The 14,179-nt window shown below is 39.9% G+C and overlaps 1 protein-coding gene across 2 annotated transcripts in view; it reads right to left on the bottom strand.

Moving 5' to 3' along the window:
* Positions 1-7,409: 7,409 nt before the first annotated feature.
* dbpa (D site albumin promoter binding protein a) overlaps positions 7,410-14,179 on the bottom strand; it is a 44,369-nt gene continuing 37,599 nt past the window's right edge. For both annotated transcript variants that reach the window (XM_078175906.1, XM_033637202.2), the window contains one exon: positions 7,410-12,432. In XM_078175906.1, coding sequence (XP_078032032.1) covers positions 12,217-12,432 — 216 coding nt within the window. In that variant the 3' untranslated portion in view covers positions 7,410-12,216. The remainder of the gene's footprint in view (positions 12,433-14,179) is intronic.

Below are 14,179 nucleotides of genomic sequence, written 5' to 3'. Positions count from 1 at the left end.
GTGCCAGGCCTGAAGCCAATTTTACATAGTGGCTAAAAGTGGAATTAGACCATCCAGGTCCATCAAGTGAAGCCATGGGGTCTGAAAAGTCTTTTTTTCCCCATAGCCTTACATTGTGAAAGAGACATCTGTAATCAGTGGATGCATTTTCTCGATCGTCACAACCCCCACAAAGTGACTGGTTTCTCTATCGGAATTTGATCTATTTGGTCCGATAACATTTCGAAAGTCTAGAGACCAAACCAAGCTAAAGGTTAGCCATTCTGCAGGCGGAAGTTAGCTGCTCAGCTGTGCTCAGCTGTGCTCGGCAGCCATAAGTCTCTACTGCGCTTGCTCTATGGGCCCCATAATGCAAAAGATCCAGGTAAATTCATGCTGTGAAAACAGAGCTTTTTTGGCTTCATGCGCCACTGAGCAATTTTCACAGTAATGAGCAGTTGCCCACCTCCAATGCTGTATCCAGGTGTCTTTATTCATCCATAAGATAGCTGCATTTACATGCGGAAACATGTGCTCACTGCCCACCCTCTGGTCTCCACTGGTCAGCTAACGTTACCTTCGGACGCTCTGCACTGTTAACCAATAGCTAGCCAGCAGCGCCACTCATTCAGAGATTACCGTTGAAGAGATACAAAATGAACAGAACAATTTTAGGCCGACGTGTAGCCAGTCAAAAAAATTCTCGTTGGTTAACAGATTAACGGTTAACTGTGGAAATTCCTAATTTGATTAATTCTAATGAACTTGTAAAGTACATATAATGGTGTTGAAGCCTGATAAAGTGGTTCTTAATTTGAAGGCATACAAAGGTGAAATACCTAAACTCCACGTGTTGCATGTGTCTGTGTGTGCATGTGTGAGTGTGGAGGTTGGCCATCTGGTTCCCATTGAGACTCAAGGTGGAACATTGAACTCACCTTTCACCCAGTTCTCCCAGTGGACACACTTGACAAACACACACACACATCTTTCTCTCAGTCCCTCACATGCGTTTCTCTTTTTGGATTTCTTTCCTTTTCTTTCCGTCTCATGCACATACAGTAGGCACAGTCATCATGACAACTTAAACACACATGTTATTGATTGATGAACCGGTCTTATCATCGTCATGATATTCTCCTTCCATAAGGAAATGTCGTTTAACTAGCAAAATTTGGAAACTTCACTTTCTAACCGCTGCTAAGCTTGTAAATGTTGGCAGGGGTGCAGAGGCTCAGCTATTACCTTTGAAACACATCAGGTGTTAAAAAGCTAACAGCAGGGCTGTAGCACCTGGAAGGACACGAAGCTGCTATTGTGTCCTACTGTTTCTCCTTTATTCTATAATATTTTGTAGAATTTGTGAGAGCCAACCTAATCAGCACAAACAATGTTGGCATTGTACATTTCTGCAAACCATGGATATGTTATTATGGAGCGGATATACTGAAATATTTTGTTTTAATAACGCTGTGGTTACCATGTATTTAGGATTTCGCCCAAAAACCCATGTAGTTATTGTTAAGAAAAGATCATGTTTTTGGTGGCACCATCCCAACTGGAAATGCAGTGAACATTTCCTAAGTAGCGACCAGATTTGTTGTTTGTTCGTCTGAAACAGTCGTCAGCAGTTTGGCAGTCATGTCATGTCGCACCATCCACCATCCCCTTCACCTCCAGATGACAAAGTCAGCTCATATTGTACCTCACTTTGAAAATGCTGATAAGACATGCACGAAACATAAAAATGTAACATATTCATGGTTTGCAGAAATGTTCATCATGAACATTTTCTTCTGGTGACAGGGTTTGATAAGCACATCGATTGGATTCGTGACATAGAAAATAAAGGTTAAACTTCATGCAACACCATGACACCAAAGACATGAAGACCCATCTGCACGCTATGAAAATGATTTCAGAGCTTTGTTCTCAGCTACTCAACTGGTCTGACTGTAAATAACTTCAGCAGCAGGGTTACGGGGCCTGGCACCACCTGGCACAGCTCGGCACAGTGTGGCTCAGACAATCGACACCAGCTTGGGCAGATGGTCTGCAGCGTGACGAGGGGGAGCCGGTGACGCAAACATCGCCAAACAGCTGAAACAACCCACCAGATACAGGTGGTGAGGTGAACCACTCCCACACACACACACACACACACACACAGACCGGGATGGTGTGTGTTACATAACTGAGGTTGAGAGGTTTCACTTTCTAATCTGTCCAGGAGACCTACAATTCATGACAGTAGTCATGGAAACAGACCTGCGTCCATGCAGACACGCATGTAACTGCACTTGCACATGATGAGACATATAAACACTCTTTGTGGATCTGATGTGTGAACAGAAGAGCTGTCAGAAGGGTCCGAGTGCCTCCCAATGGCCTGCTGTTGCACTTTCTGTGTAACAGATTTATTTCATTACTCAATGTCTCACACACATACAAGCATACTGAAATACCAGTCAAAACACCAACCTAGTTTCTTTATTTTTCTTACTTTCAACTAATGCCATGAAAAAAGACTAAAAACCATCATTGCGTCAGTCGGTCTCTCAATACTTACCCTGCCCTGTCCGTCTCTCTCAGCCCCTAACCCAACATGTACATCTTTAAAGCAGTTCACAAATATAAAATGTTTTGAAAAAGGTATAGTGATTCCCTAAAACAGCTGGTCACTGTGGATTTTAGCAAATGTTTCTCGAGCAGAAGAAAATAGTGCATTTGTTTGGGACTATTTTCAGCAGTGGATTAATCCACATTTGGTGCTCTATTGAGCGTATGGGGCACTGCAGTGTTTGTGTTAATAATGACGGAACATGTCACCTAGTAGGATTGACTGGACCACCATGTCTTCACTGGAAGTAAGCGTCAGCAACCAAATATATGTAACTGCATTGTTCTATTCTTCTTTTGAAATGTCTTAACTGGCCACAAGTGACACAGCATGACACGGCACGTCGTTTTGAGCTGAACTTTTGTCAGAGACCCCGATCTTATTTTATTCCTGTCAGATGCATTGAAAGGGAGAGATTGCTAGGAAGTTGAACATTTTTCATTGTTTTGTGGGATGCTCAGCAGAGCTTGCTAGCTAGCTAGATTGTTTTACAAAGTGGAGATAATAGTAAGAATAATATGGTCGCTACAACAATAATATCTACACGTGATAGTATTGTTGTGAATATGAATAATGAGAAGGCAGCTATATCTGCAGTGGGCTACAACTGGCAATTCATATCATGTGTTTTCTGTTTAAAAGTACAAATGTAGGAAGCTAGTACTCACCCATCTTTACAGTGGTTACGTCTCCAGTTTGATGTTTCTGGGCTACGGTGACCAGACAACCCCGATTTCCGGGGTCACCCCGATTTGGGTGACCTGTCTCTGGTAAAAGCTGTCCCTGAAAATTTACTCGATTTTGACACTGAATGGGGGAAAATGCGCGCAGACTCAAACGCCAGTTATTGCGGTAGTTAGTAAACGCATCACCTGAGAAGACGTCGTATGTCTTACAGACGTTATCAGGAAGCACGACCAGACGCAGCAGCATCAACAACAACAATCTAGAGGCAGCAAAAAGGAGAGAAAAGGAGACCGGTGGCCGTGTTAAATGGTATGTTGTGTATGAACTTATTTATTTTGTGTGAGCTGGCAGTAGACTTGACTGTGTGTGTGTGTGTGTGTGTGTGTGTGTGTGTGTGAGGTAAAGTAAGTATGATTGTAACATGTAGTGCGTAACATGCAGGAGAAGGGATAGAAGGAGAAACTGGCTGAATGTAGTCTGTCCCCCTGATGAGTGACTTTTGTGAGTGCACTTTATAAAGGCTATTCTTTGATTTTAATAAAGTAGCATTTTGTTGATGTTGTTTAGCCTTACTGATGCTGTTGCATGGGTGATACAGTTATTTTTATTGTATGAAAAAATCATATCTGCAGTAGAAAGTTGGACTTTGGAAATTTGGTTTGGCACAAAGTGGTACATGGTCTGAAAGGTTTAGGAACCTCTGATGTAGCAACATTTCAAACAGAGGCAATTACACAGAGCAGATAAAAAAGAACACAATGACTAAATTATATAAGTATATTACCGAAACTGATGTTATTTCTTTAAGAAACTATTCACTTACTATTGCCTCTGTTCTTGCAGTTTTTCTCATGTTCTCCTCTGCTCTTATTCTACCCAGGCTCCTGAGGCGGAGGCTACGGAGGTGGATGAATGAGGGGATCACGGTAGTTTTTGATTGCCACCTTTTGTGTCATAAATATCAGTTCAGTTTTCAGGTATGAGTAGAAACCTTTGACCAAAAAAATCCATCCTAACTCAAGCTAACAAGATTAAGATATTTTTGTTTTCCTCAGTGGATGGATGGTTGGTGATGTCACTCATTTGTTTGATTGCAACCTTTTGTGTAATAAAAGCTGGTCAAAATACATGCAAAAGCACTTGTCCCCGTTTTTTATTTCATAATGATAATATTTAATGATTTTTCACCGCCGCACTGACAATGTCTCCGATTTTCATCTCAGAACTCTGGTCACCTTATTCTGAGCACACACTGAGAGTAAAGTGGTTTGTTTACATGACGTAACAGAAAGCGGTGTTAATATAGACGGTGCTGGCAGAGTGGTTGCACTGGGGCCTGTGAGGTGGGGGGGGCATAAAAAGAGCAGGTGTTCCAACAATATGTTGGGTGGAGAATGGGCCTTTATGAATGATTGCCACCTCAGAAATATGCCTAAGTTCAATGAAGAACTTTAATTTAATTTAAAAAGGTGCCATTTGCTATATATGCCCTTGAAAAGGTCAAACTCTTCTGTGTCTTGTTGTTGTTTCGTAAAATAGTAAGTAGCATCTAAAACAAAATTACATGCTCATTCTACATAAACCATAAATAAACTATAAAAGGATTAAATGAAATGAATAATTTCTTATTTTCTTTGGTATTTTTGTCACATAAAGATGCAGTGATGATTGCTGGGTAATATACATATTGATGTTGTCCAGTGTTGAGTCTCTAACTGATCATGTGATGAGACGATATGTGCACAGTAGCATGCTCTAAAGTCCATCATAATAGCAGGCACTGGGGCCCGTTGTAATTACCTTACGCCACTGGTAACAGAGTTCCATATTTTCCAGGTGCACTGTGGACAGAGTGTCCAATGTGATGCAATGTGACGTGATAGTCAGACACTTGCTTGTTGTTAGGAAAAAAATCACCAAGAAAAGCTTCTAAACACAACCACACATGTTCCAGCAGGACTGACCCAAAATCGGGGAGAAATTAACAACAACAGCAACCAAGATCACGTTTCCTGTCATAATGTTAGCATGTAGCTACAAGCAGTGTACTTGCAGATGGGGAGCATCACTTTCTGACCTTTAAAAGTCACCAATAAAAGCTTCTAGACACAGCCAGATATGTTCCAACAAGAATGTGATCTGAAATCGGGGAGAAATTAACAACACTGACAACAAAGATTACTAGTTTCTCTGACTTTAGCATGTAGCTTCATCAACACTTTGTCATTTGCAGTAGTGTTCTTGGAGCAATCAGCTTGTAGAAAGTAGAAAAATTAAAACCAAGGTTGCTGCCCACAGGCATAACTTTTATGTACTTTTACCTCATTATTTGAAACTTTTAACTTTTTTAAGTTTAATATTAACTTTCTATATTGTAACATTACATCACAGAAAAGACGGAAAAGCATAATAAGTTCCCTCAAAGGTTTTTGGATGTTTGTTGACACTAGTAACAAGCATTAAATTTTTACATGCCTTTTCTATAAGCCATAATATCCTCCTAATGGAACAATACATTTTTAAACAATTGAAACACACATTAGAGGAAGTTATATTAGCTATTTAGCATGTTATTATTATTATTATTTTTTTTTTTTGTATTATCTCTGCATTGTTTGGAAGGTTTCTCACCAAATTTAATATAGTCATTTTTTTTATAGAGCCAGCTTCTAGTGGCCATGAAAAGAACAGCAGGTCATGACCCATCTCACGTTAGCTTCAACAGTTGTGGTTGCCACCTGGTTTGTACCAGGCCCCCAGGAAGTTTGCTAGGCTGAGAAGCCAATAATTTTCCTAGAGGCCAAACAGTGAAATTACAACTTCCATGTCTGTCACATGATGCCATGGAACCCAAAAAGACTTTTTCCCATAGACTTACAATAGGAAAAAGTCATCTGTAAATCAGGGGATACATTTTTTTCAGTGTTACAACCCCTGCAAGAAGACTTGATCCATTCTGTCTGATAACATTTCAAAAGTCTAGAAGAACCACAAAATTAAATCATTTTATTCCCAGTGAAGTAAACGGGGGCTAAACCGAAAATTAGCCCCTTGGTTGGTAAACTCTCTAGTGCGCTTGCTCTATGGGCCCAACGATGCAGAGAGATCTCAGTAATTTTATACCCACAAAGAAACTATTTTGGCTTTATGCGCTACTGAGTAACCATCATAGGCCAGAACGGGGTGCCACCTCAGATACTATATCAGATTCTCTTGATACATACATGGTTAGATCACACAGCAAGACACCAGAAAAACTCTGTCTGTGAGTAAGGATAAGCCTTTATTGGTGTTTGGAGGGAAAAAAAGCCAGACCACATATGCCATCATCCCTGTGGACAGCACACAATACTGGTGAGGTTTTGGGGTAGTGTTGCGTTCATGGGACTTGAAGTTCATAACAGTCAGTCACAACATAGAGAAATTAGCTGAGAATCCACAAAATTGAAGGAGAAATAACAAGGCTGTGTACATTATTGTTATCATCATTATTATTATTGTTGTCATCATTACCCGCAATGCTTTTTCATCGTTTGGCAGTGAACTGTCACTGCCACCACATGAAGAGAGGGCCTCAAATGCCCACCAGAAAAAGTTATAACACGCTCAACAACACAATTACATAGAAAAATAGCACTGTCAAAAAGTTTCTGAAATGTCTGTGAAGAAATCCAAAAATCCCAAATATCAAAAACTAAAAAAAAAAAAACACATGGCTTTCTTTTTCCATCAATGGATGGAAGTGCAAGAAGCTCTGAGACTTTTCTTCCAGGGATTTCAATTCAAAAGTTTATGTCTGTAGAACAAAAAGAAAAGACCAAGAATACGAATAAAATATGTATACATATACTATATCAAGGATAGAACTAGTTCCCATAATACACCTGGGGTTTAGTACAGTCTCTGTGGATGGTGCAGACAGCAAACAGGCTCATGGGAAACCAAGTGAAAGTTGTTTATGGGAATCAAAAGGGAATTTAGGTGAGGATCAAATCACAGCTTGCCCCTGAAAAAAACAAAACAAGCTGTTGCATGAAATGACTGAAAAGAAATTTGTATTATCAACAACAACAGCAAATATAATACTAGAAACTATGGCTGTAGGTAACAAGAACTTTAGTTGTTTTTGTTTTTTTTTTAATAAGATTTAGTCGCCATTTGTAAATAAAGACGCAACAGCTCCAGATTAACCGTTCACTAAACCCCTCCCCCAAAGAGTGATTGTCCAATCATATCTTAGTGACCATAACTTGGCTTTGGATTTCTTAGCGATATTCTGCACTTAAAGGGTTTAAAAGGTTGCATCTTCATTTTAACTACCTTCCAAAACCAAAAACATAAAAGTCTGCTCTTGCATAAGCTACCAATATAAGCATGCATGGCTAACTCGATAAACAAGTAGCATATTGTTACTACTAAGGCCAAGAGTGAACAGAATATTAGTTAACTACATTATCATGTTGGGTAATGGTTACTTTCAGTAGAGCACCATTTCGGTATTGACCAATCCACTGTGTAGAAGTCAAAACAGCCCTGAATGCTACCAACTGCTATGTAAGTTTAAGCTAACGTCAGAAACATTAAAGTCATTAGCAGAAAGTGTTTTCTTTGGATAATGTTACCTTAACTGATCAAATCTGCGAGCGACCGTTAGCATTTGCCTGCATCATTAAACAGCATGCAACATTTGCATGATGTAATGTACATGGCCATCAAATGCATAGCAACCCCTAACACATTCTCTCTCCTAACAAATAGAGCAGTTTGGTCAGTGGCTCTATGCTTACATCTAGTGATGGCCAAATGAAGCCTCATGAAGCATTTTCTTTATTTTATGAGCCCACTAGATGGTGCTCTTGGTTTATAAAAGGGAGGCTCAAAGAATGGTAATTCATCTTTTGTTGAAAAAAGCGCCATCTAGTGGGCTTATAAAGTAAAGAAAATGCTTCATGAGGCTTCATTTGGCCATCACTACTTACATCTAGGTACCCCTTCAGTGTCAGTATTGGATATATCAGTTTACACCAGGTCCCCAGGAACACTGCTTAGCCTTGCAGCCATGTTTTTTTCCAGTGGTGACCTGCAGTATTGCAGTGAAAAATTCCTCTGTGGCCCAAAAAGTATTTTTCCATAGACCATCATTATAAAGGAGACATCTAAAAAACTGTTGACAGGACCCCTTGAGCTGCAGACATTTACGTCCATCATGACTCTTTCTATTATGAATTTTTGATCCATGGAGGTTTTACATTTGTTTAACTTTCCTGAAGCCGAGAAAAGCGACTAGGAAATATGTGACATCATCACAATGTAGAATCTATGAGCCAAGTGGGAACTCGCAGACAGGGCCGGTGGGAGAAACACCACTGGGCATACTCAATGGGCAACACATCATGGAAGTAAACCCAGAAACTAAAAACTCATTTTGGTGTATATATGCACCAGGTGAGCAACTCCATTGGAAGGAAGAGGCAACATCTTGGCATCCAGTATCTAGATATTTTTTAGAAAACTATGGTTTTCACCCATTACATGCATATAGTGTCTTTTCAAAATAAACTTCCATGTTTGCAGGAAGCTCACAATTTCCTCTCATTATATGCATACAGTGCCTTTTAAAATAAACTTCACAGGAAATGTAGATTTGTCACCAAAAGTGCTCGGTGAGATGTAAAAAAAAGATCATCGTTGCGGTTCAAGTGACCCAGTCTCCTGGGTGAAAATCCTGTGTTTGTTTTTTGACCCACTGATTCACTCAACCTCCTCCCTACGAGGACTTTTTCGCTCTTTAGGCAATGTCAGTCACTCTGAGTAATACTGCCGCAGATGGGTTTATATTGGAGTCTGTTGAAAGCCTGGTGCATCTCACACAGATGGCCACTGACCAAGCTGCTTAAGAATACAGGCATTTCTTGCGCACACAAAATCTACACACCAAATCACAATGTTTATTTACCGTAACTTCCGGGTAGAAATCCTTGCATCATGTTCATTAAAATTAAACAGTACTTAGTATTTAAACAGTATTTAGAATATTTTCACTGCTTTACCTTGCTGTCAGACAATCTTTTCCAATGGGTAACTGAAGCTGTTATATCAAAGCCACCAGACTCCATTGACAAAAATGGTCATTGTATGTTGCAGAACACTGAGTTGCTGGTATATTGTTTAGCTTCTGTGCCGGTAAATTTGGTTTATCAAAGATAATTACAAAACATCAAAGATATGGCCGAAAATGACAACAGAAATCAAAAAGTTTGCTGATTTTATAGATCTTCACAATTTTAACCAATTTCCAGTTTTGTACCCAGTTATTGTTGTTAGCACACTGTCATGATGTTCTGTCTACATAACTGGAAAGAACCACATACTAAATTTCAGGTCATAAATAGCAGCCTATGAATAGTAGGATGGTATGCAACAAAGCCTTAATGTTAGTTAGCTAGTTAACTAACAGCTGCTGCTAGTGTCGTAGTAATTTCAGCTGGCAAAATCAACAGTTCAATGACAAAAAATGAGAAGCTGCTTTTGTCCACCTGTGTCTAAAATTAGGACCCACTGTTACTATGAATTTTGATTTTGATTCATAAGTGTCCAAAGTCTCAATTTACTGTAAACGAGTGAAGACAAGTATGAGCAGAGTTGTTAGTAAGCTAGATAAAGCTAATAAATTGTGCCACTGTTACCATAGTGAAATAGATACATTAAGTTCAAGGATAAAAAGGCTTGACGGGCATAGCAGTAATTAAGAGGGGGCGGGGCTTAGCAAACGGTCAGTTGTTCTGAGAAAAAAGTTGTCCATCCCATAATGAGTTAGTAATATACCAGGGTACAACAGAATTAAAATGATAAAACCAACAGCTTTGAAAGGATATACAACAAGAAAAATAAAATATAATTCCCCCCAGAAAAACAAACCAAACCACAAATTTTGTGATCCAAAGACTTTTTTGTGTTTTTTTTAATACGTGTATTTAATACCTCAGACAAAAACACCTGAGAAATAAACTGACAAAATGATTCCAATGGGATTTTCTGTAATATATTCAATTATGTATATTACAACTATAATCACATGATTCAAGCATATATCATATACATATATATATCTAGTGAGAGAATAGTTTAATATTCAATAGTACAGTTGTATGGTACAGTAGCAGTAGGGTGCATTTCTCATTTCTCATTGGGTAAAGTTTGAAGGAGAGGTATAGACAAGTGTTCATGTGTAAATCTATATACGATTTATCGATACAATATGCAACAAAAGAAAGAAAAATTAAACTAAAAAGAAGGAATAAAAGACAAAGAAAGGGTATAGGCAGTTCAGTACTGTGTTTGAGATGGTGTAGGTGTGTGTGTGTGTGTGTGTGTGTGTGTGATTATGATTTTTGTCAGTGTGTGTGTGTGTGCGTCAGGTGAAGGATCAGATCAGATCAGCACCATAGAAGTCCATAACAACATCAACAACAACAATAAGGGTTAAAACCTGGGTGAGGTCTGTGTGTGTGTCCATGTGTGTGTCATGTGTCTGCATGCTGAAGGTTTCAGTCACTGTTCAATCTGGGCAAATCAACCCTAAACCAGTTAGTATTTCATTTTTGCACTTCCTGGACAAATCGAGGAGTAAACAGAAAGACTGCAACCATGTTCTGTTATTGTTAACAAACTATCAATGTGAGTATATGCGCATGTTTGTGTGTGTGAGCGAGACACGTTCCCGAATCTAAATGCAAACCTGCCAGCGAAATTCTCCACCTTATTTATTTTCTAACATCTGCTCACATCCAGCTGTTCTGATGGCTATAATTACTTCCTGTTTTCCTCTGTTTTTCTCCTTCACCTTCAAAAATAAAAGCCCTGCGATTATTTCTAAGTCAGACACGGAATCAAATAGAAGATAACAAATCAAGTGCTTGAACAAGCCCACAAAGAAAACAAACGAACACAAAAATTTCTTAAAACTATACAATTTTTGTTTCACCATCTTCCTCCTACTGCCTCCTTCCCCGCACCGAAAACAATCATTACTAAGATACCCCACCTCGTCTTGCACCATGTGAAATACCTGATTCAACCGTGATACATTCTCTGTTATGCCTCTGCCTCCAACTAACCAGCTCAGTGAAATTGAAAATAGATTATCTGTTGTTTAGCGATAAACAGCTGGGAGGAAAAGCGTTTTGTGTGGCCCCATGACTGTCCAGCTAACAGCCCCTTCCCACCCCATATATAAAATATACAAAAGATTATCTCCAAAATCCTCCTCCTGGCTATCTCTGCTAATAGAAAAATATACAATAATCCTATGTCAAAATCTCTTTGCGTTATGGACGAAAACCCTGCACCTCCTCCTCCACTTCTTCCTCTTTGCTGGACTAGTCTTGCCTTCCTGCCCACTTCAAAAATATACATGTTTTTTTTATCCTATTTATAGAAAAATCTTACACATCTGACCTCTCCTGGCTTGTATCCGTGCCTTGAGCTTAAAAAGTGAGATTTCACTGGCATAATGTGAATTCAACACCCTGTTTGAACTGGCCGGAGCAGCGGCCGGGACGCACTACCTGCAAAAATGCCATGCGACATCGGGCGTAAGCACAGCACCGAGGGTGATGTAAAGCTGCCGAGGTGACACACGGTGATACAGTACGTTGAGTGGATTCAGCAAAGCAGCATGTACAAAGAGAGTCAAACTGGTAAAAGATGGCATCACTGTGCTTTCCTGCCGTGACATCCTGAAGCACAGTGTGCGCACACTTTTTCGTGTTTGCGCCCGGTGTCGCACAGCGCTTACTGCAGATCTACGTCGGCCTCCCCCCTCGCCACTTCAAATAAAGTGCTGCTGTTGTTGGGTTTGCCTTGTACCCTTTTCTCATTTCCTCCTCCCCTCCCACCCCTTTCGCCTTCGTCTTCTTCCTTCCGCCGCCTCACAAGTCTCCATGTCGACTCTCGTACTTGTTGATGATGTTCCTGCAGCGGCCCAGCTCTTTCCTCATGTCAGCCACCTCCTGGCGAAGGGCAGCATTCTCCCGCTCCAGGAATGCAGCCCGCACAGAGATCTGGTTCTCCTTCAGCCGACGGGCGTCCCGCGAGCGCTTTGCCGCTTCGTTGTTCTTGACACGTCGGCTCCAGTACTTCTCGTCCTGTCATCGGCGCCGGTGTGGCATGTTGTGGTGTGTGGGGAGGAAGGTGGAGAGGGGAGAGAAAAAAAAAAGAAGAGAGCGTGGGATGAGTTATGAGGGTCAGATATGCGATGAGAGAGAAAGGAAGAAGGGTAGGAGGAAAGGGAGCGACAATTGAACATTTGCAACTATGGAACACAAAAGCAATGACAATTTACTGGACTGCAAAGACAAATTTCGACACCATAGCCATGGAAAATACTAATTTCTGATTGTCTAACAGGCAGTTTTTATACACTTACTTTATACTTCATTTCAGTCTGGCTTCAGGCCTACCCATAGCACTATTTTCTACCATTTCTTTAGTTATTAAGTCTTAACTCTGGAAATCAAAAAACACTGCGCTGCCTTTTTTATTGATCCAACAAAGGCTTTTGACCACTCTCTGCTTTTAATGTGACTTTTGCCTTTAGGTTTTGACTATGCTAGCTGCCTGTGGTTTCAGAATTATCTCTCTGATAGGTTGCAGTTTATCAAGACAGGTAATTTTTTAGTCCTCCTTTCTATCTGTTACAAATGGAGTTCCCCAAGGTGCTGTCCTGGGACCATTTTATTAACGTTTATATAGAAAGTATTATATCTGCATTGTACAATTGTAACTTCCACCTTTATGCAGATGACACAGACGTCAATTCCTACGCAGATTCTATTCATGCTGCCTCTCTAAATCTATGGCTTTCATTTAATCTCCTTCAAAAACACCTCCATAATTTGAAACTGGTCTTAAACCATGCGGAGAGCAAAGGGATGTTGTTTTTGAATGTGAGAAATGTTGACTACAGTAGTTCCTGAATTGGTTCAATTTCAAAGATAAGTGTGTGAGTCTAGAAAGTCACAGTTTAATAACTTTCTAGACTCACACAACAATGTTCGCAGATGCCTGAAAGCTAACAAGACACACACAAACACATATAAACAAAAAAAGCGTTCTATTAATCAAATGATTTGCATGTACACAAACAACCTCCACATCAGTTTTTAGTTGTTAGTTGCTAAACTTGATGATATTCAGTTATTTGCTAGTATTAATAATTCTTTATGAAAGGCAGTTCTTTCTGAATGCAGCTGCTCAGTCCTGCCCTGCTGAGCTGCTACGCTGAGAGAATAAATGCCCGGCAGCCTCACAAAAGTGTGCATCCTTGCTTTTTGGGGCAGGAAAGAAATTTGTTGGCCAATGAGGGTCTCGTGAGAGAAAGACTGGAAACCACTGAGATTGTTGTGTTAAACTTTTGGACCTAGAGAGCAAAATAAGAGTCCAAATTGAGAGATCTTTATCTGACAGCCCAAATAGTGTATCCTCATAGGGCCTTGTGCAGGATCTGTTTACATCTGGCAAAGTTTTTAATTTCCCTCCAGGCATTTAATGATAGTGGTGAGTGAGTACATCAATATACGTATCTGCAACTGTTCTACCAACTGAATTATCTGTATACATATTCATATTGGGAGGAGTTCAAACCAAACATGGGCCAAATAGCATGAACACTTCTACCAGCATGGAAGCATCAGTATCGCATCTGTCAACCTATTTTTATCTGCTCAAGTCATGGAAATAGGGTAAATATTGGAAAAGTTATGAAAAAGGTTTGAAAATTCATTGGTAAAAATGTGTGGTAACTCAAGTTTAAAAACCTGATTTTCACAGGAGGGGGTCTTTAACATCATTCCTCAGCCACATCATTATCCCTCTGCAACATTTTTTAAATGT

This window comes from Epinephelus lanceolatus, chromosome 16, assembly GCF_041903045.1.
Source record: "Epinephelus lanceolatus isolate andai-2023 chromosome 16, ASM4190304v1, whole genome shotgun sequence".
Taxonomy (NCBI): domain Eukaryota; kingdom Metazoa; phylum Chordata; class Actinopteri; order Perciformes; family Serranidae; genus Epinephelus; species Epinephelus lanceolatus.
The sequence above is the reverse complement of the archived record's forward strand: the minus strand, read 5'-3'. Positions and strand labels throughout refer to the sequence as shown.